This window comes from Podarcis liolepis (assembly GCF_965112155.1).
Source record: "Podarcis liolepis genome assembly, chromosome: 15".
NCBI classification, from domain to species: Eukaryota; Metazoa; Chordata; class Lepidosauria; order Squamata; family Lacertidae; genus Podarcis; species Podarcis liolepis.
In genome coordinates, this window is record NC_139566.1 from 22,995,484 (window position 1) to 23,015,609 (window position 20,126).

The following is a 20,126-nucleotide window of genomic DNA, read 5'->3' on the forward strand; positions in this document are numbered from 1 at the left end:
ATGAAGTCAGTAAATTACAAATCTACTTTCCAAAGTCTCTCCCACGCGGTCATCTCGACGGTGTGCCTGGCCATAAAGCAACTGTTGTTGAGATATTTCACTCCGAATTTGCTAGACAGAACAAGACGGCAGGAGGGGGTATCCTGCCCCACCTAACATAAATCCTGGCTACGTGTCACCTTGCTCACAAATGTCCGTATAGTTAAAGCCATGGTTTTCCCAATAGTATGGAAGTGAGAGCTGGACCATAAAGAAGGCTGATCGCCGAAGAATTGATGCTTTGGAATTATGGTGCTGGAGGAGACTCTTGAGAGTCCCATGGACTGCAAGAAGATCAAACCTCTCCATTCTGAAGGAAATCAGCCCTGAGTGCTCACTGGAATGACAGATCGTGAAGCTGAGGCTCCAGTACTTTGGCCACCTCATGAGAAGAGAAGACTCCCTGGAAAAGACCCTGATGGTGGGAAAGATGGAGGGCACAAGGAAAAGGGGGTGACAGAGGATGAGATGGTTGGACAGTGTTCTCGAAGCTACCAGCATGAGCTTGACCAAACTGTGGGAGGCAGTGGAAGACAGGAGTGCCTGGCGTGCTCTGGTCCATGGAGTCACGAAGAGTCGGACACGACTAAACAACAACAACAACAACATAAAACTTGAAGTCAGTAAATTACAAATCTACTTTCCAAAGTCTCCCCGATGCGGTCATCTCGACGGTGTGCCCTGGCCATAAAGCAACTATTGTTGAGACATTTCACTCCGAATTCGCTAGACAGAGCTAAGACTGAGCATGATGGCAGGGGGGGGGGTATCCTGCCCCATCTCACATAAATCCTGGCTATGCCTATGGGACGCAGTTGCACTCTGCAGAGGGCTGTCTCTACTCCTCGGAGTAGACCCGTTGGAACTAACAGACCGGATTAACTGAGTTCCCTTAAAAACTTCAACGGGTCTGCTGCAGAACTGAGTTGGATATACTGTATAACCGAGGGCTGAAGAGGAAGACTGGCGGCTCCTGCCATCGGGGCGTGGTCCCAGTCGTGCAGGCGGACCAAGGCGGAGACTGAGATCGGTGGGGCTGGGCGCCGCCTTGCCCCTTGCCCCGCCTCTCCAGCTGGAGCCTCCGTGCCCCAGAGCCGCGCCTGGGACGCAGCAGAACCGTCGGAGACACCCGGTGGCCGTGCGCACAGCTTTCCTGCCTACGTTCTGGTCTCTGCCCCGAGGATGCCGCAGTCGCTGAGCGCGTGGGACGGGCCCCTGTGCCTCGCCGAGGTGGACGAGAAGCCGGCGCGCCCGCTGCGGGTCTGCTATGGGGCCGTGGAGCTTCGGGAGCTGGGACAGGAGCTCACCCCAACCCAGGTAAAAGGGCTCCTCCGAGGCGGCGTTGGGGATTTCGCTCCCCGCGGAGCAAGACCAAAACCCGGGTTGGTTTCCTTTCTTTGTGGCGTCCACGTCCAAAGGAGCTCAGGGTGTGGGACGTGGTTCTCCCTAGATAGCAACCCTGCGAGGTAGGTCAGGTGAAGAGACTCTTCCTGCCAGAAGGCCAACCAGTGAGCTTCTCACAGAAGGGACCCGGGGGTCATCACCCCCCTTCAATGCAGGAACCTCAGTCAAAGAATCCATGGCCGAGTGGAGATTTGAATTGGGGACTCCTGGGTCTGACACTCTAACCACTCCACCACACTACCTTCCTTCCCTCACCTGCCTTTTCTATCTCTCTTCTAAACCAGGGTGGATAAAAATCAATGATTTAAAAATAAAAAAATAAAAAATCGGATTTTTAAAAAAATTAAATTGGATTTTTAAAATTTAAATTGGATTTTTTAAAATAAAATGCTTTTGGAGGAAAAAATCTTTCTAAAGATAAAGTGGTACCTCGGGTTACAGACTCCGCTAAACCAGAAATAGTACCTCGGGTTAAGAACATTGCTTCAGGATGAGAACAGAAATCGTGCTCCAGCGGCGTGGCAGCAGCAGGAGGCCCCATTAGCTAAAATGGTGCTTCAGGTTAAGAACAGTTTCAGGTTAAGAACGGACCTCCGGAATGAATTAAGTACTTAACCCGAGGTACTACTGTGGTTTTCTATTTAAGTTACATTATAGTCCATCAGAAAATAAGGATTTGTTTTAAGTTTTTCATGTATGCTAAAACTCAGTCTAAGGGTTTGTTGTTGTTTTTTAAATCATTTAACCACATCTGTTAACAAACATGGATACATATGCTACAATGTTATTGTTTTAGTTAAATAAATTGTTAATAAGGAAATGATTATTTTTCTCCTTCCGATAAAGCACAGCAGAAAAGTTGTCCAAATATAAACAGTTAACTTATTAAACCTCACAATAATTTCATAATTATCTGTCAATGTATTTCTAATAGTATAACCAAATCAGTAATTTTTTGATATAACTGTAAAAACTACTCTGAAAATTTTTTATTCCAAAAATGAAACCTTCATCTGGTTGTAAATATTAAGATTATACCAGCAAGAATGAGTCTTACTGACTAGTGATTTAAATCGTGATTTAAATTGATTTGATTTAAATCAAATCCACCCTGTTCTAAACTATTCTTTCCTTCCTTCCTCCATTTATCTCTCTCTTTCTCATATGCCCTCCCTCCCTCCCTCCTTTTCCTTTTTGTTTATTGTCCCACGTACCCATCTACAGTGAGGGAAAAACGTATTTGATCCCCTGCTAAATTTGCCCGTTTGCCCTCTGATGAAGAAATGACCAGTCCATAATTTTAATGGTAGGTTTATTGTAGCTGTGAGAGACAGAATAACAACAGGAAAACCCCCAGAAACCCAGAAGACAAAAGTCAGAGATTGATGTGCATTATAATGAGTGAAATAAGTACAGTGGTACCTCGGGTTACAGACACTTCAGGTTACAGACTCTGCTAACCCAGAAATAGTACCTTGGGTTAAGAACTTTGCTTCAGGATGAGAACAGAAATTGCGCAGCGGTGGCAGTGGGAGGCCCCATTAGCTAAAGTGGTGCTTCAGGTTAAGAACAGTTTCAGGTTAAGAACGTACCTCCAGAACGAATTAAGTTCTTAACCCGAGGTACCACTGTGTTTGATCTCTTTGCAAAAGATGACTTAGTACTTGGTGGCAAAACCCTTGTTAGCAATTACAGAGGTTAAACGTTTCTTGTGGGTGGCCACCAGGCAAATTTAGCAGGGGATCAAATACTTTCCCCCCCTCATGGTATCTCTCTGGACTCTTCTAGACAGCTGGTTGATTGAGCATCCGTCCAGACGTCTTGTGTTTTGTTTCCCACAAAGGGGCTGGATTGTGAACCCCTCCTGCCTCCTTTCATTCCTCCTTGCACATGCAGTGTCCTCCTCCAAGGATCCCACAATTTCTCCTCCTTAGATCCAGAGATTCCCTGTGCAATCAAGGAGGCTCCTCTATTTGGATCAGTGGCGTAGCGTGGGGGGTGCAGGGGGGGGCGGCCGCACCGGGCGCAACATCTGGGGGTTAGGGTTAGGGGGCGCAAATCCACGGGTTAGGGGGCGCAAATTACTTGCCTTGCCCCGGGTGCTGACAACCCACGCTACGCCACTGATTTGGATTTTCAAAGCAAAGAAAAACTCCAGATATTGGGAGAAGGAAGTGTGGGGTAGCAATAGCTGGAGGAGAACACAGCATGGGTGAAGGGGTCTCACAGTCCACAAAGTATGGGTACATCCACCCTTCTGATTTGTTTCCCCAGAGGTTCCATGAAATCACTCCAAGCCATTGCTATCTTACACTTGCCTGCATACAGTGGTACCTCGGGTTAAGTACTTAATTCATTCCGGAGGTCTGTACTTAACCTGAAACTGTTCTTAACCTGAAGCACCACTTTAGCTAATGGGGCCTCCTGCTGCTGCGCCACCGGAGCACGATTTCTGTTCTCATCCTGAAGCAAAGTTCTTAACCTGAAGCACTATTTCTGGGTTAGCGGAGTCTGTAACCTGAAGCGTATGTAACCTGAAGCATATGTAACCTGAGGTACCACTGTACTTCCATATCAGTTTTCTTACCTCAAAAAGTCTGGGGTGGGGTTTTCGTGTGTGTGTTAGCGAGTTTGTTGTGCATGATTGCCAAATCCATTTTAATAGTGCAGCCTAAATTTGCCGGTATACAACTCCATCTCTGCCACAAAACATCCACAGTCTTATAGTCATCTTTTCCTCTCTTTGCTTTCCTTTCTTTTCTCTCACTCTCCCCATTCTGCTTGCTTTCTACGTGCAGGGAGATTTAATATGTTGGCACATTCAAAATTGCTGTTCCTACCTTCCTTGCTAGCATTCAGAACAGAATAATTGGGAGCCCAGAAATGTGTCTGGGAGTTCCAGAATTGGTTTGAGCTCATTGTCCTTCCGGTCAAAAGCCCACTGCCCCGCTCCCAGCTTGCTTTCTCTAACAAAATGTATGTGCTACTTCTTGTTAAAGAAAACCTCAAAGCAGTTTACAAAATCTAAAGTAAAACATTAAAACGATCTTTTTAAGAATTTCCTGGACATAGCTGGCAAAAAAGCTGAACAACTTTGGGCAAAACTTTAAAAAAGCTGAACAACTTTGCACCCCCTAAAAAAAAAGTTCAACCATTTTTGTGTCCAGAGTGGCAACCCTAAAAACAAGTATTTAAAAGTATTCAGAGTCTCTTCTCTCTGTGTGTATAAATATCTGGGAGAAATAGGATTCCATTTACATTTAAAGATGAACCTACCTACATAATTTGCACTTTCTGAAACCATTTACAAATTTCAACACAGCCGTCCGTCAACATTCATACTTCTCCAAACTTTCCAGTGCTGTTCTCCAGCCAAGAAATGTGACCCAAACATGCTTATGCCAAGAGGGAAAGTGTGTCTTAAAAGGAATGTGTTTGTGAAAACAACATACAGATTGCTTTGTAAAAATATGTATCTTAGTCAAAACTGCACAGAAAAATGAGGGCATTATGAAAAAAATGCTGATACATTTTTGTGAGGACTGATTTTATTTAAAGAAAAAAAATGCAAACTGAACTGGATGTGTGGAGAACTGGAAGATTGGAAATGGAGAGAAACTGCAATTGACAGATTGGCGCATTCCAAATGGAACATAATCTATATACAGTGGTGCCTTGCAAGACGAAAAGAATCCGTTCCGCGAGTCTCTTCGTCTTGCGGTTTTTTCGTCTTGCGAAGCAAACCCATTAGTGGATTAGCAGATCAGCTGATAAGCGGTTTAGCGGCTTAGCGGATCAGCTGATAAGCAACATAGCGGCTTAGGATCAGCTGATAAGCGGCTTAGCGGCTTGGGAAAAGGGGGGGGGAGGAAATAAACCCCGCAGGAACTCGCAAGACATTTTCGTCTTGCAAAGCAAGCCCATAGGAAATTCGTTTTGCGAAGCACCTCCAAAATGGAAAACCCTTTCGTCTAGCGGGTTTTCCGTCTTGCGAGGCATTCGTCTTGCGGGGCACCACTGTATCCAACTCTCTCTCTCTCTCTCTCTCTCTCTCTCTCTCTCTCACACACACACACACACACACACACACACCACACACACACAGTTGTCTGCATTTTAAGACTCTCCTCGTGGGGCCCAGTGAACATCAGAATATAAGAAAATCCTGCTGGATCAGGTCTGTGGCCCATCTAGTCCAGCATCTAGTTCTCACGAGTAGCCAACAAGGTGCATTTGAGAAACTCGCAAATCCATGGTATTTTATCTGCACAATCAGAATGAATTTCAGGAACTGAAATGTTTTTTCTACGCAGCCTGAGCAGGAGCGGTGAACAACAACATTATAGTTACATGTTGTAGCTTGTCTCCACCCCGTTGCCCTGCTCGCAGTTGTGAAGAATATTCTGATGTTATGAATGGTCCAGGTCACCATTAAGATAAAGAGGATGGGATAGGCCAGGGGTCAGCAAACTTTTTCAGCAGGGGACCAGTCCACTGTCCCTCAGAACTTGTGGGGGGCCAGACTATTTTTTTTTGGGGGGGGGGAAATGAACGAATTCCTATGCCCCACAAATAATTCAGAGAGACATTTTAAATAAAAGGACACATTCTACTCATGTAAAAACATGCTGATTCCCGGACTGTCCACGGGCTGGATTTAGATGGTGATTGGGCCGGATCTGACCCCCAGGCCTTAGTTTGCCTACCCATGGGATAGGTCAATGTATATGTGGACTGTCCCTGGAACAAGTGACTTGTCTAAGGCAGTGGCGTAGCGTGGGGGGGCAGGGGGGGGCAGCCACACTGGGTGCAACATCTGGGGGTTAGGGTTAGGGGGCGCAAATCCGCGGGTTAGGGGTGCAAATCCATGGGTTAGGGGGCGCAAATTACTTGCCTTGCCCCGGGTGCTGACAACCCACGCTACGCCACTGTTCTAAGTTCTAAAAATTCTTAACCAAGCTCAAGGCTGTCATCTGAACTAGTTGGATGTTTAACTGAATCAATCTCAGTCAGTCCATCCTTGGAAAAATAAGACTACAGAGCTCTCTTGCCCCCAAATGGCAACTAGGCATTCCTTTTTTGGCAACTGCAACCTTGGTCTAAGGAGCCATCCGGCGCCTAGCTTATCTATCTGAGTTTCTAACACTGAGCATAGCTGTTGTCCATCAATAATAGCCTTTTGCTCCGCCATCTTGTCCAATTCTTTTTCAAAACCACATAAGCTGGTAGTAACCACCAGCACCTCCTGTGGGACAGTTTCATAGTTTAATGATGTGCTGTGTGAAGAAGTACCGTATTTTTCGCTCTATAAGATGCACCCGACCATAAGACACACCTAGTTTTAGAGGAGGAGAACAAGAAAAAAAATATTCTCTCCCTCTCTGCGCAGCGCCCCTTCAGCGAAGCGGCAAGAGAAGTGGAGCCCCTTCCATTTCTCCTCCCGTTTCACTGAAGGGGCGCTGCGCAGAGAGGGAAAGCTGTGCAGCGCCTCTCCAGCAAAGCGAAGCCTGGAGAGCAAGAGGGATCGGTGCGCACCAATCTTTATGGCCAGGGCACACCATCAAGATGAGCGCACGGGAGAGATTTTGGAAAGTAGATTTGTAATTTACTGACTTCATGTTATATGTTGTTGTTGTTGTTTAGTCGTTTAGCTTCGCGTTGCTTTCGCTGAAGCCATGGAGCCTGCATTCGCTCCATAAGACGCACACACATTTCCCCTTACTTTTTAGGAGGGGAATAGTGCGTCTTATAGAGCGAAAAATATGGTAGCCAATGGGGGCCTTTCCTACTGAACCTTCTGCACTTCAAAAGAAATTCCCACTGCACCACCGATCCCTATCATTGCATACAATAGCAAACGTTTCACAGTCTGCCATTATTGGGTAGCCCCCTGGGCTATTGTCCCCCCCTGGCCAATCACAGGGCTCAGAGCCGGCCCCTCATTTGAATGCTTGCTGGTATATAAGAGCACTGTTTGCATGAGGTCACCAGCATTTGCAATGTGCAGAAAGCCAAGCAAGAGCGGGGAAGAAAGACATGGCAGCTCTTAAAACGTACAGGATGTCCTACTCGCTGAGGAACAGGAGGAGGAGCTGGCTGAGGAGGCGTGGCCTGGAAAAGAGGAGGAGGAGCTACGAATGGAGGCGGAGCCGAGAGCGGAGGCGGGGGTGGAGCCGCCGGCCTAGTAGGCCACAGAAGACACCGGCCAGGAGAAGGAGAGTTCTGCCCAAGTCCAGGAGGAACACCTGCATTGTCCGGTTCCCGAGGCGAGGCTACCGGATGAAGTGCCCCTTGATGTCCTGGTGCTTCAATAGGTGGATGCGGGGCAGCAGCAACCCTTCTCATGGGGCCAGATACTCCCTGCGCTCCAGCCGGCCGATGGTCCTTCGGAGCCGTGCGCCCAAGAAGTGCCCGCCAGGCCCTCGCCGCTGCCCTGACTTCCTTCAGGCTGCCCTGAGGGAGATAGCGAGCAAGAAGCGCGCCAAGTGGGTGGCCTCTTCCCTCCCCAAGAAGCGGCGGCGTTACTCGGACGAGGAGATTTTCTACCGCTTGGCGAAACCCTCCAAAGCGGAAGAATTGGGAGAGGAGGAGAGCGGTGACAAGGACGTGGAGAGCTCAGCTGCGGGGATAGCCCAGTCTGCAGAGTGCGGACTTCAAGAGACCATAAGCTAGAGACAGACACCCCTCTCCTCCTTCTCGGAACAGCAAACAGGCCTGGGCAATGATCCAGAGGAGAAGAGAGGAAGAAGGGAATAATAACCATAATTTTAAAAAGTAAGAATCCTGTGTTGAAAGATCCAAGAACTTAAAGGAGACCACCTGCACCCATATTCCAATCCTGATTTTTAATTAATTTATTTTTTAGGCTGTTTATCTCTGCCTCAGTGGGGGGCATCGGGAAAGTTTTTTTGAGCCATGGCATAGTCAGCGAAGAACATGGAAAGGTTATCCACCTCTCTCCCTTGCTAGCAAGAAGCAAACAAATCGGCTCCCACTGCTATGAGAACAAAAGGATTGTTGTTGTCCAGGGTGCTCCCTCCTCACCCCATGAATTCTTCTTGAAATACTAATAAATCTGGATCTTTTGGAACACATGGGTTGCCTTGTGGAATGCTGAGGAGCAATTGGGTTGGGTGGGGAATAAGGAAGAAAAGGCTATGAGTGACCACTAGACATGATGGCTATGTTCTCCCTCCACTGTCGGAGACAGTACGCCTGTGAATACCAATTGCTGGGAATCGCAAGGCGGGAGGGAGCTGCTGCTGCTGGGCTGGGCTAAAATAGGCCATCATCCTGATTCAGAAGGACTCCCCTTAGGTGGGTGTAAGAGTCCAAGATCACTTCTGCTCACTAAGACCCAGCGGCTACCGTTTAGGGCTGGGCCTGGTTTTGAGGGAGTCCTTGGCAGAGTCCCCCCCCAACCCCTATTCTTTGCTTACTGGCCGTTGTGGGAAAGGAGAAGACAAGGCGGGGCAAGAAGGAATCTCCAGCAGTCCTGACTGGTGCCCCTTGGGGACTGGTAGGGCAGGTGTCTGGGAGCCAAACAGTAGGGGGAGCCAGAACGAATCACAGGCAGTCCCAATTAATTCTCGCTTTGTCCCCATCCTCTTCCCTGCTGAGTTCCACAGTAAGGAGAAGGCTATCGATGAGAACAGGTTGCTGGACTTGATAGGCCATTGGCTTGATCCGGCAGCCTCTTCTAACGTTCTTGCAGGGCGGCGCTGAGACCCAAGGCCACAATCAAACCACACAACTCGCAGAGTGATTAACAATCAGTCGTTCCTCACAGGGAACTCTGGGAATTGTAGTTCTCACAGGGGATACAAGGGGTCTCCTAACATCTCTCAGCACCCTTAACAAACTGCAACTCCCAGAATTCTTTGAGGGAAGCCATGTTTGTTTAAAGTGGACTCATGGTGATTCACATGTAAACAAAGGAGGAAGCTGAAAGCCAGGGTTGCTCCCTAGGATGGAAGGCAGGCAGGTGGGGCTGTCTGAGGTTGGTGGGCCAGTGCCCCATTCACCAAATAAGTCTCCACTGGGGGGGGGTTGTTTTGCTGTTGCTATGGTTGAACAATTGGGAGTCATAATACCTCTCCCAAGCATAATATTTTATGCCTCCATCATGTCACCCAATCAGTCTTTCCTGGCATTCCCCCCTCAATTTCAAAAGACACAAATGTTGTAACCTTTCCTTATAAGGATCTCCCCTCCCCCCCCCAAAAAAAATACCTGAACATTTCTGGGTTAAGGAGTCTTGCCTAGAGTTTATCCCACTGGCCTGAAGCCATAAATGAAGATGGAAACAAAAAAATGCTCAGGGTGTACCACTTTTTGAGTTCTTGAGATTGTTCTTCTCCGCTTAGGATTTTCATTGGTGCTGCTTTATATCATATACCACCCATGATAATTGAATGAAGGCTAATTGAATCATCATAAGTAATGACTGCATATATGTGTCTTTCTAAAGCACATCAAAGTGCAAGTAGATAAATAGGTACCACTCCGGCGGGAAGGTATACGGCGTTTCCGTGTGCTGCTCTGGTTCGCCAGAAGCGGCTTAGTCATGCTGGCCACATGACCCAGAAGCTATACGCCGGCTCCCTCGGTCAGTAAAGCGAGATGAGCGCCGCAACCCCAGAGTCGGCCACGACTGGACCTAATGGTCTGGGGTCCCTTTACCTTTACCTTTTTAACAAGTTCAAGACACAATGTATACGTTTCAAAAGATCCAGTTTTATTATTACTCCAAGATGAAGTTCCTGAGTGGGGCTGGGAAACACACTTTGGATACAATGACAAAGCCCTTTTCATTTTCCTTCAAGCGGTAGCCAATTTCTGTCTGTTTCTTGTTAGCGAGGAAAGGAATAATTATTCGTTCAAGGGGTAGGTTCAGAGATGCGGGCCTTTTCTGAGGTGACGGGTGTCTCTTGGTTATTTATCCAATGGCTCAAATTTCTTCTTTTCTCCTCCTGCAGGCATTGATAAATCTATTAGTTCTGCAAAAATGGCTCCAGGACAGGATCGGAATGTGGGTGGTGACACGCCCCTTCAGTTTCCTTGGATCTTTTGAGCAGGCCGGTGGCTTATGTAGTATACATTTTGCCTCCCTCTTCTCCCTTCAGTTTTCTGTCAGGCCTGCTTGCTGTCCTGAGAAGAGTGAGGGAGATGTTCGTCTAGCTCGATACCTCCTGGAGCTCATTCGCCGTTGGCTGAGGTACTCCTGGAGCCATGTTCTCTGCCCCTGGGTTGGCGGGCGAGCCCTGGTCTTTTGATCTGTAGGGCTTTGCCAACTTGTAGAAAATCTCCTCATCGGAGTAACGCTGGCGCTTCCTGGGGGCGGCTGGCGCCACCCACTTGGCTCGCTTCTTGCTCGCCACTTGCCTGAGGGTGGTGTGGAGGAAGTTGGGGCAGGAACAAGGGTGCTGCTGATTCCGCTGCCTGCCCAGCCGCAGGGACATCTTGTGGTGGACATCCGCTATGCAGGGGCTCAAGGCGGCTTTGGCCTTCTGTAAGGAAAGGATGTCGTCCCGCATCTTCCGGTTGAAATACCAGGACAGGAGAGGGCATGATGTTAAGTAGCTGCTTCTTGGGAACCTGATAATGCAAACGTTCCTCCTGGGTTTCTGAGGTAGCTTCCCTCGTCTGTTCAGGATCTTCTGGGCTCTGCTTTGCTGGCTCTTTCTACCCCTTTTGATGGAAGCCATGGCCTCTTGCTGGTTCGTCCTCTCCAGCTCAACTGCCCCACCTGCAAATACTGGTGACCTCCAGCCAGCACTCCTCTTATATACCGGCAGGCATTCAAATGAGGGGCTACTTCTGAGTCCTGTGATTGGCTGGAGATGAACAATCGCTCAGGGAGCTATCCAATAATGAGGGACTGTGAGGCATTTGCCTCTGTGTGGAATTATGGGGGTGGAGTCAAATATTCAGGGCACAAGCCAACATAACACAAGCCACTATTTAAACTTGGCATCCATGGAAAATTCTGCATCAACCCAGCACTATTTTACACAGTAAACAAGTTTGAGTGTGCTTAACTTTGGCTGTTCCTTTTCTTGTATCTGAGTGTCATATTATTATTATTATTTCAAAAATCAGCATCAACATTCTTCTCCACCCCCCTTTCCTAGCTGCAGGGTAAAATATTTTCTTTATTTTGTGCCATTTGGAGCTGTTGTGTTTTATTAAAATCTTTTATTCTTCTGAAACACAAAAATACATCAGATGTTCTGAATTAACTTTCCGCTATGCTTCATTTCTACACGCTGGCTCATTTGTAAATCTCTTTTCCTTTTTGGTAAACAAAACATTTTTATTTAAAATGTTCTTTTTTAAAAAACAACAACAACCCCACCAATGGTCCCTTTATTCAGCTGAAATAAAGTGGGGATAAAAAGTTCTGAACATGTTCAAAATATTTTGTTGTTACCTGATGCAGTTTGGAAACAAGAAATTCCTTCCTTGGGGCAATAATCAACACTCCAAAAAACATTGGAATATAAGAAGGGCCCTTCTGGATCAGGCCAGCGGCACATCTAATCCAGCATCCTGTTCTTACAGTGGCCAACAAGGTGTCCCAATTCCACCTTTAAATCCTGGTAATGTCCGGGGAAATCCAGACACATGGCAGCCCTAATGAAAAGCCAGCTATGATGGGAGTTGTAGTCCAAAGAGGCTGTGCTTGGTGGAGCTGATGGGAGTTGAAATGGGTAGGGCTGTATCTTTCCATCTTTGTGCATATAGCAGCTTCGCTGCTGCAGTCATATATTGGAGTGGTCTTTCATAGAGCCAGTGTGGTGCAGTGGTTAAGAGCGGTAGTCTCGTAATCTGGGGGACCGGGTTCGCTTCCCCGCTCCTCCACATGCAGCTGCTGGGTGACCTTGGGCTAGTCACACTTCTTTGAAGTCTCTCAGCCTCACTCACCTCACAGAGTGTTTGTTGTGGGGGAGGAAGGGAAAGGAGAATGTTAGCCGCTTTGAGACTCCTTAAGAGGAGTGAAAGGTGGGATATCAAATCCAAACTCCTCCTCCTCTTCCTCCTCCTCCTCCTCCTCCTCCTCCTCCTCCTCCTCCTCTTCTTCTTCTTCTTCTTCTTCTTCTTCTTCTTCTTCTTCTTCTTCTTCTTCTTCTTCTTCCTCCTCCTCCTCCTCCTCCTCCTCCTCCTCCTCCTCCTCCTCCTCTTCTTCCATAGTCCTTTTTCTAATTGTCCTTGCAAGTTTCCTAGAAGCAGTTGGCTTCTTGCTGTGGAAAACAGGACGCTGGGTGGATTTGATCCAGTAAGACTCATAAACCAGGTGGAGGGAAAGGCGAATGAAATGAAACTCCCTCTGTAGAGATTTGTAAGCAAGCCTCACTTGCGTGACTGCTTCCAATTACCGCTTTGTTTTGAGTATGGGAAGAACATCCCTCCGGCATTGACTCTGGACAGTTTCTTCCCCCTTCCCTGCTCTCTGTGGCTTGGACCACTTGACGCAGCCATCTGGATTGTGTTACCAACTTGAGTCCTTGCTTGCAGGTCCTTCTTGCCAGCAGAGCAAAGCAGAACCTTTTTGATTCATATCAGCCTCTTCCACATTTCATCTTTCTGCTTCTTTGTAACTTGGGGGTCTCCCTTTAAGCACAGGGTTGGGGGACTGGATGCTGCCGGTGGGTCAGATCCCTAACTTTGTCCAACTTTTGTCAGTGCCGATCAGCTGATCAGAGGTTGCAGCAATCTCCTTTGGAGACAGGCTTCCAGTGCCAATCAGCTGCAGTTAGCGCAGAATGCTGCAGCGCGATTGCTAACAGGAGTGAGGCCTTGTTATCGTGCAATACCTATTCCCAGAGATGTGCACTGATTTCCAATTTGCAATTTCCCTTAAAACTGAACAGGTCCAGAACTGTCCCACATCCATTGACTGGGAGGGCTGCAACCCACAAAAACTCTACACCTTGATTCTCACAGACCTGGATGTTCCCAGCAGGGCGGATCCGAAACTCAGGTGAGAGAGACCACAAAAGGGACATTCTCTCCCTTTGGCCTACTCCTGTCTTTAGAGAAATATGCATGTTTTCAATGCCCATAATCCAGGGAGGGTGGAATAACTGTGCAGCCACACAGGGAAGGACCATAGCTCAATGGTGGGGCAATACTGAGCTAGATGGATCAATTGGTCTGACTTTGGTGTTTGGCAGCTTCCTCTGTTCTTATCATCTTTGAGTTATTTAGAGCACTTGTACATTGCTTTTCAGCTGAAAAGCACATGGTGCACTGCTGAGTTAAAGGTAAAAGTAAAGGGACCCCTGACCATTAGGTCCAGTCGTGACCGACTCTGAGGTTGCGGCGCTCATCTCGCTTTTCTGGCCGAGGGAGTCGGCGTACAGCTTCCGGGTCATGTGGCCAGCATGACTAAGCTGCTTCTGGCGAACCACAGCAGCGCACGGAAACGCCGTTTACCTTCCCGCCGGAGCGGTACCTATTTATCTACTTGCACTTTGACGTGCTTTCAAACTGCTAGGTTGGCAGGAGCAGGGACCGAGCAACGGGAGCTAACCCCGCCGCGGGGATTCGAACCGCCGACCTTCTGATCGGCAAGCCCTAGGCTCAGTGGTTTAACCCACAGCGCCACCTGCGTCCCTTAGGTGGTAGATTTTACCAAATAGGGAAACCATGGAGGATTAATGTGGAACACTTGGTTTGGATGTTGAATTCTGAATGTTCCTTCCCTGCTTTTTTTCCTCCTGTAGAGAGTGGCATCATTTCCTGGTGACCAACATGCAAGGCAACAACATTGGCAGCGGGTGCATTTTGTCGGATTATATTGGATCTGCGCCTGCCAAGGGAACAGGTAGGCAAACCATTGTAGAGGGGTGGGCAAACTTGCTCTGCAGGCCAGACCTTTATGAGATTCTAGCTTTGTGGGCCAAATTTGACAGGTGGGCAAGGGTGTCACACACCTGATGTCACAGACAGTTGGGTGCTTTGAAGTCCCAGAGTTGGGACTTGCTGGACTTGCAAAGAACTCCACATAGTGCTTTAAAGTACTCATGGTTGTGGCATTACCACTCACCAACTGATTGACAGTAGAGCCAGAGGCTGCTTTAAGACTCTCTTATTGTGTATTATCTCTACCCCTAGCACACCTCAAACCCCAAGTCCAAGGCAGGTGGCTGTAGATTTGGGGAAGCAGCCCCATGGGCCAAATTTGAACCCCTGGTGGGCCAAATTTGGCCTGCGGGCCAAAGGTTCCCCACCTCTAACCTTGGCACTAGGGTGAGAACCTCAGCCTTGGGGCCAGATGTGGCCTTCTAGACTTCTTTAGGCTGATTTGACAGGAGTGAGTGTGCAGGCCTGAGGCAGAGAGGCAGAAGAACTTGAAAGTCTTGCATTTTCAAAGAAAGCACCTGTTACAGCACAAGCAGCACAGAACAGACAAGAACAAGGCGATACGTTGCTTCAACAGCCCTTCAAGGCACTGTGGTAAAATTGTTCCTACTGACTGAAAGTTTAAAAAGTCGTATCTTTGGCATTTTCCCTATATGACAAATCTGGGGAGAAACTTTACCATTTTGCTGACAAATGCAGCAGGGTAGCCATTCAGCGGAGTTTTGATCCAGTGTTTGTCCTGATCTGATGCATATAGACCTCCCATACAGAAAGGCTTCCCCCTGCTGAGACTGAGGGGAAGTGACTTCCAAAATCATCTTGGGTGGGAGGGCACCAGCTTGGAAACCTTTGTGGATTCTCTACCTTAAGCTTTGAGAGTTTGGAAGGTGCTGATTGCCTTGCCTAAGAGACTGAGCAAAGGGCTGGCTGGTTTGTTCCAAGACAAGTAGGGACCTCGCCCTGCGCCAGGAACCCAGAAATCAAATACAGAGCACATTATTTGCTTTTAGATGGGTTGATTGCTTTACCTTTTGAGAGATTAGCAGTGTGATGTTTGATTGGACTAGATGCCAAGTGCCGTTCAAACATGATTTGATGTGCATGGAGAGGTGAGACATTTCTTTCCTCCTTGACAGATTCTTGGCTTTTTAACTGGAGTAAATGGCTGGGAGTGTTTCTTCTTAAGAAACAAACTTAAAGCCTTGGGTATTTTTTAGAAGGCACATCTCTGCCTCTCCCTGGGAAGGCAATTTCAAGGCAGCTCAAGTTGGGGACCATGACTGCCTCTTGTGGCAATGAGTTCCACAGTTTACCTGTGCCTTGCATGAAATAGTACTTCAGCTCGTTGGACCGGTAATCTGAGTTGGGATCAGGCAGCTCCCATACATTCCTATCAGTTTAATCTGCAACACAGTCCTTAAGAACCTAAGAATGTGAGAAGAGGCTGCTGGATCAGGCCAATGGCCCATCTAGTCCAGCAACCTATTCTCACAGTGGCCAACCAGGTGCCGTAATGGGAAACCTTCAAGCATGGTGCAAGAAAAAGAGTCCTCTCGCCTCTTGTGGTTTCCAGCAATTGGTATTGAGAAGCACTGCCGCCAATGGTGTTGGCAACAGCAGCTCCATCGTGGCTGGTAGCCTTCAAAAGCCCTCTCCTCCATGAATTTGTCCAATCCTCTTTTAAAAACTTCTTGGTTGGTGCCCATTGTTGCCTCTTGTGGCAGTGAGTTCCACAGTTTAACTATGCAATGCATGAAGAAGTCCTTCCTTTTATCTACCCCAATTCTTCCAGCACCCATCACCATTAGATGTCCACAAGAGTGGAAGAATTGGGGTTTTTTTATAAAAAAAAACCTGGATGAATTTTTGGTACAGGACTCATTTGGATCCTGAGCTGCCCTGTATGGTACGGCACAACGACACTTTTCCCCCTGGCGCTGTTGGGCCCGCCCTCACTTAAATATAGTGCACCCACCTCACAGGACACCAGTTCCACAAATTCCCACAAACCACCCCAGATTATCTTGTGGGGGATTTGTGTGAGGGAAAACTTAATAATTTGGAGGCAGGATTTGATCAAATAAACAATAAAGATTTTATTTAGCAAAGGACGTTTGTGACACAAGTGGGTACAACATAGGATACTTCAGATTATGTTATTTCACTTCAGTGTTGCACAGCTGTTGCCGCTTAATACAGTGGTGCCTCGCAAGACGAAAAGAATCCGTTCCGCGAGTCTCTTCGTCTTGCGGTTTTTTCGTCTTGCGGTTTTTTCGTCTTGCGAAGCAAGCCCATTAGCGGCTTAGCGGATTAGTGCTATTAGCAGCTTAGCGGGCTTAGCGGATCAGCTGATAAGCAGTTTAGTGGCTTAGCGGATCAGCTGATAAGTGGCTTAGCGGATCAGCTGTTAAGTGGCTTAGCGGTTTAGGATCAGCTGATAAGCGGCTTAGCGGCTTGGGAAAGGGGGGGGGAGGAAATAAACACCGCAGGAACTCGCAAGACATTTTCGTCTTGCGAAGCAAGCCCATAGGAAATTCGTTTTGCGAAGCACCTCCAAAACGGAAAACCCTTTCGTCTAGCGGGTTTTCCGTCTTGCGAGGCATTCGTCTTGCGGGGCACCACTGTACTTTGGTTCTTAAACAAGGTGGTACTTCCTGTCAGTTACACACCCCTTTGACAACCCTACTCCTGAGGTACTCTTAAAGTAACAGACTCAAGGGATCGCCACACCCATCTTAACTGGTTTGGGAGTCTTCTCTTTGTAGCAGAATCACTCCCCTCCTGACTGGAATGAGACCCAAGTAGACTGTATCTTTCCAGTTTCTACTTCTCCTGGCTCAGCCTCAGCCTCCCAGTTAATTCCTGGCCTATTACTCTCTCAGGACACCACACACTGTCCTTCACACTAAGCTCAGAGACTCCTTTCTGTAGCTTTTGATATATTCCGCAGAGTGGATGTTTCTAGCCAGAACCAACTCTCTCTCCTCTCACTCCCTATCTCCCAACCTATTCTCCCAACCTCAATCCTAGCCTAAAGGTAAAGGTAAAGGTAAAGGGACCCCTGACCGTTAGGTCCAGTGGTGGATGACTCTGGGGTTGCGGCGCTCATCTCGCTTTACTGTCTGACAGAGCTGGTGTACAGCTTCCGGGTCATGCGGCCAGCATGACTAAGCTGCTTCTGGCGAACCAGAGCAGCACATGGAAACGCCGTTTACTTTCCCGCCGGAGCGGTACCTATTTATCTACTTGCACTTTGATGTGCTTTTGAACTACTAGGTTGGCAGGAGCTGGAACAAGCAATGGGAGCTCACCCCGTCGCGGGGATTCGAACCTCTGACCTTCTGATCGGCAAGCCCTAGGCTCTGTAGTTTGGACCACAGCGCCACCTGTTAGACCACAGCCCCCCCTACCCCTTTTCAATTCCCTCTTCTGGAACTCCGGCCAATCAGAAGCTGCCATTCATTAACCGTTTGCTGGCAGGGAAAAAGAAAATACTTGGGTACCCAAGCTGCCCAGCAAAACAAACTTTTCTGTCACACCCTGTGAGTAAAGGACCGTGAACTCTGCAAATGCCTGCGGATAAGGCTGCCAGGCCCTGAGATGGAAAGTGCCTTGACTTGACTTTCCTTGCAGATTGAATGCCCCCTTTGTGCAAAGGATTAAACTTGTGCGTCAACGCACAGCCTAGGGGAGCCAGGTAAGGTAACAAAAAATCCACACCCATAGCAGAGCTTTAAAGGTACATTGAGAGGGCTTAAGTCAGTGTGGGAGAGGCAAGGTCTTGCCTTCTTGCGACACACCCTTCTGGATTTATTTCTGGCTGCTGCACCAGCAGAACTGACTTGCTGGGCTGGGCTGATCCATTAACCAGCTCCTGCCAACCTGGTGCCCTCCAGATCTTTTTCGGATTACAACTCCCCATCCCAGCCCCCACAAGAACCCTGTGAGGTGGGTTAGCCTGAGAGAGGCAGTGGTTGGCCCCAGGTCACCCAGTGGGCTTCATGGCTGAGTGGGGATTTGAACCCTGGTCTCTCCCAGGTCTAGCACTCTAGAGCTCTAACCACTAAGCAGCACTACCCAGTCAAAAGTTAGTTCCTGGACAGCACAGTAGGTTACCTGGTCAGAGTCTTGCACACCACTGCGTGATGAAAATGCATTTATAGTAATTATTTGCTTACATACAAATTACATATGTGAACTTTCATAGAATCATAAAATTGTGCAGTTGGATGGTACCCAAAGGGTCATCTAGTCCAACCCCCTGCAATGCAAGTATCACAGCTGTAGATCTGTGTCCACTTTGGCCAATGCGTAAGTGGCTTCCCTAAGGGAAGGTGGACTTCTTTTGGGACACTCTTGCCTCTTTCTAGTTGCCGTTTTCTAGTTCTACAACACCTTCTTATACTGTACAGGAGATGGCATTTCAACAATCTCTTGATTATTACAGTGCTAGAATTGTTAAAACAAAAAGGAACTATGGGAGTCTGCAATACGAAGTGGAGGAACCTAAAAGGAAGTAACTACTTACCTTGTTCCTCTCTGGATGCTTTTCTGCTCCATCCCATCCCAAGCTATTCTTTTCCCTGCCTTTTTTGACAGGAAAAATGGCAGGAAAAAGAATAGATCTCTTCCCCATCTCCTGCTGCTTCCATTCCATTCTATTCTCTCCCTCTCCTCTCTTGGCTGTCATTTCCACACACACACCCCCTTGGAAGTACTCAAATGGGCAATCCCAGCCATTCCAGAAGCGAGCAGACTCAGATCTCTGTACTGTGTGTAGTCAATAGTATTTGGCTAACCAATGTTGCTACCTAGGAGCAAATGGAGCCAGTTAAGAATGAGGGCAGTGGGCAAGAAGCCAGTTGAGAATGAGGGCAATGTGCATGAAGCCATTTAAGAATGAGGGCAATGTTCATAAAGCCAGTTGAGAAGGAGGTTAATGTAAATAAGCTGAACATTTTCATACTCATTTCTTTAAAAAAAAGAAGTCAGAAAGGGTTGCTTTTCTGTACTGAGAAAAAACAACACAGTTTTGACAGTCGTACCAAAATCTTTGCATTATATCCTTGCCCATTGTAGGACTTCACCGCTATGTGTGGCTGGTCTACGAGCAGCCGCAGCGACTGACCTGCGACGAGCCCATCCTGAACAAACTTACCGCTGCCAAGCGCGAGAAGTTCCGAGCCTCGTCCTTCCGCAAGAAGTACGGATTGGGTGCGCCTGTGGCAGGCATGTGCTACCAGGCCGAGTGGGACAGCCACGTGCCAAAGATCTACGAACGGCTTGGCGTCAAATAGCATGCCATGTGAATCCCATTGCAACTGAATAAAAAAAGAGAGGGTGGTATCCAACGTTAAGCCTTACTTGGAACACTCTCGCTGAAAACAGTGGGCATGACTCTAGTGGGTCTACTCTTGAGTAGAATGCAACCCACTGAGCACAGGGAGATTTGTGGCAGTTTCCCCTAAACTTGGCAAGCCTTTTCAGGTGCTGTATAATAAAAGCAATCAAAATACCCTTGTACATGGATTCCTTTCTCAAACAGGAATCTGCCCACAAGCTGCAGAGGAGCTGCTCACTGTGTCCTGCAAAGCTGAAAGGCGTGGAGGGGACTGGCGGGAGGGGTGAAAGTTGCTCCTGACTTCCCCATGCATTGAAAGAACACAGAACAGATTGAGGTTGAATCCTGACAAGACAGAATTACTGTCTTTGGGGGACAGGGGGTTGGCTGGTGTGGAGGACCCCTGGTCCTGAATGGGGCAACTGTGCCCCTGAAGGACCAGGTGTGCAGCCTGGGAGTAATTTTGGACCCACAG

At 47.9% G+C, this 20,126-nt stretch overlaps 1 protein-coding gene across 1 annotated transcript; it reads left to right on the forward strand.

The window, feature by feature from the left end:
- The first annotated feature begins 1,123 nt into the window (after positions 1-1,123).
- LOC310694983 (phosphatidylethanolamine-binding protein 1-like) lies at positions 1,124-19,825 on the forward strand. Its single transcript, XM_083478940.1, has 4 exons — positions 1,124-1,356; positions 13,317-13,426; positions 14,172-14,272; positions 19,390-19,825. Exons 1-4 carry the CDS (start codon positions 1,222-1,224, stop codon positions 19,605-19,607), a joined length of 564 nt encoding a protein of 187 aa, XP_083335066.1. The 5' UTR covers positions 1,124-1,221; the 3' UTR covers positions 19,608-19,825.
- The last annotated feature ends 301 nt before the right edge of the window (positions 19,826-20,126 follow it).

Excerpts from the sequence above, each read along its gene's own strand:
- LOC310694983 (XM_083478940.1), top strand. The coding sequence starts at position 1,222 with ATGCCGCAGTCGCTGAGCGCGTGGGACGGGCCCCTGTGCCTCGCCGAG. Across the intron at positions 13,427-14,171 it reads AGGGCGGATCCGAAACTCAG|AGAGTGGCATCATTTCCTGG; the intron begins GTGAGAGAGACC and ends TTCCTCCTGTAG. Across the intron at positions 14,273-19,389 it reads TGCGCCTGCCAAGGGAACAG|GACTTCACCGCTATGTGTGG; the intron begins GTAGGCAAACCA and ends TGCCCATTGTAG.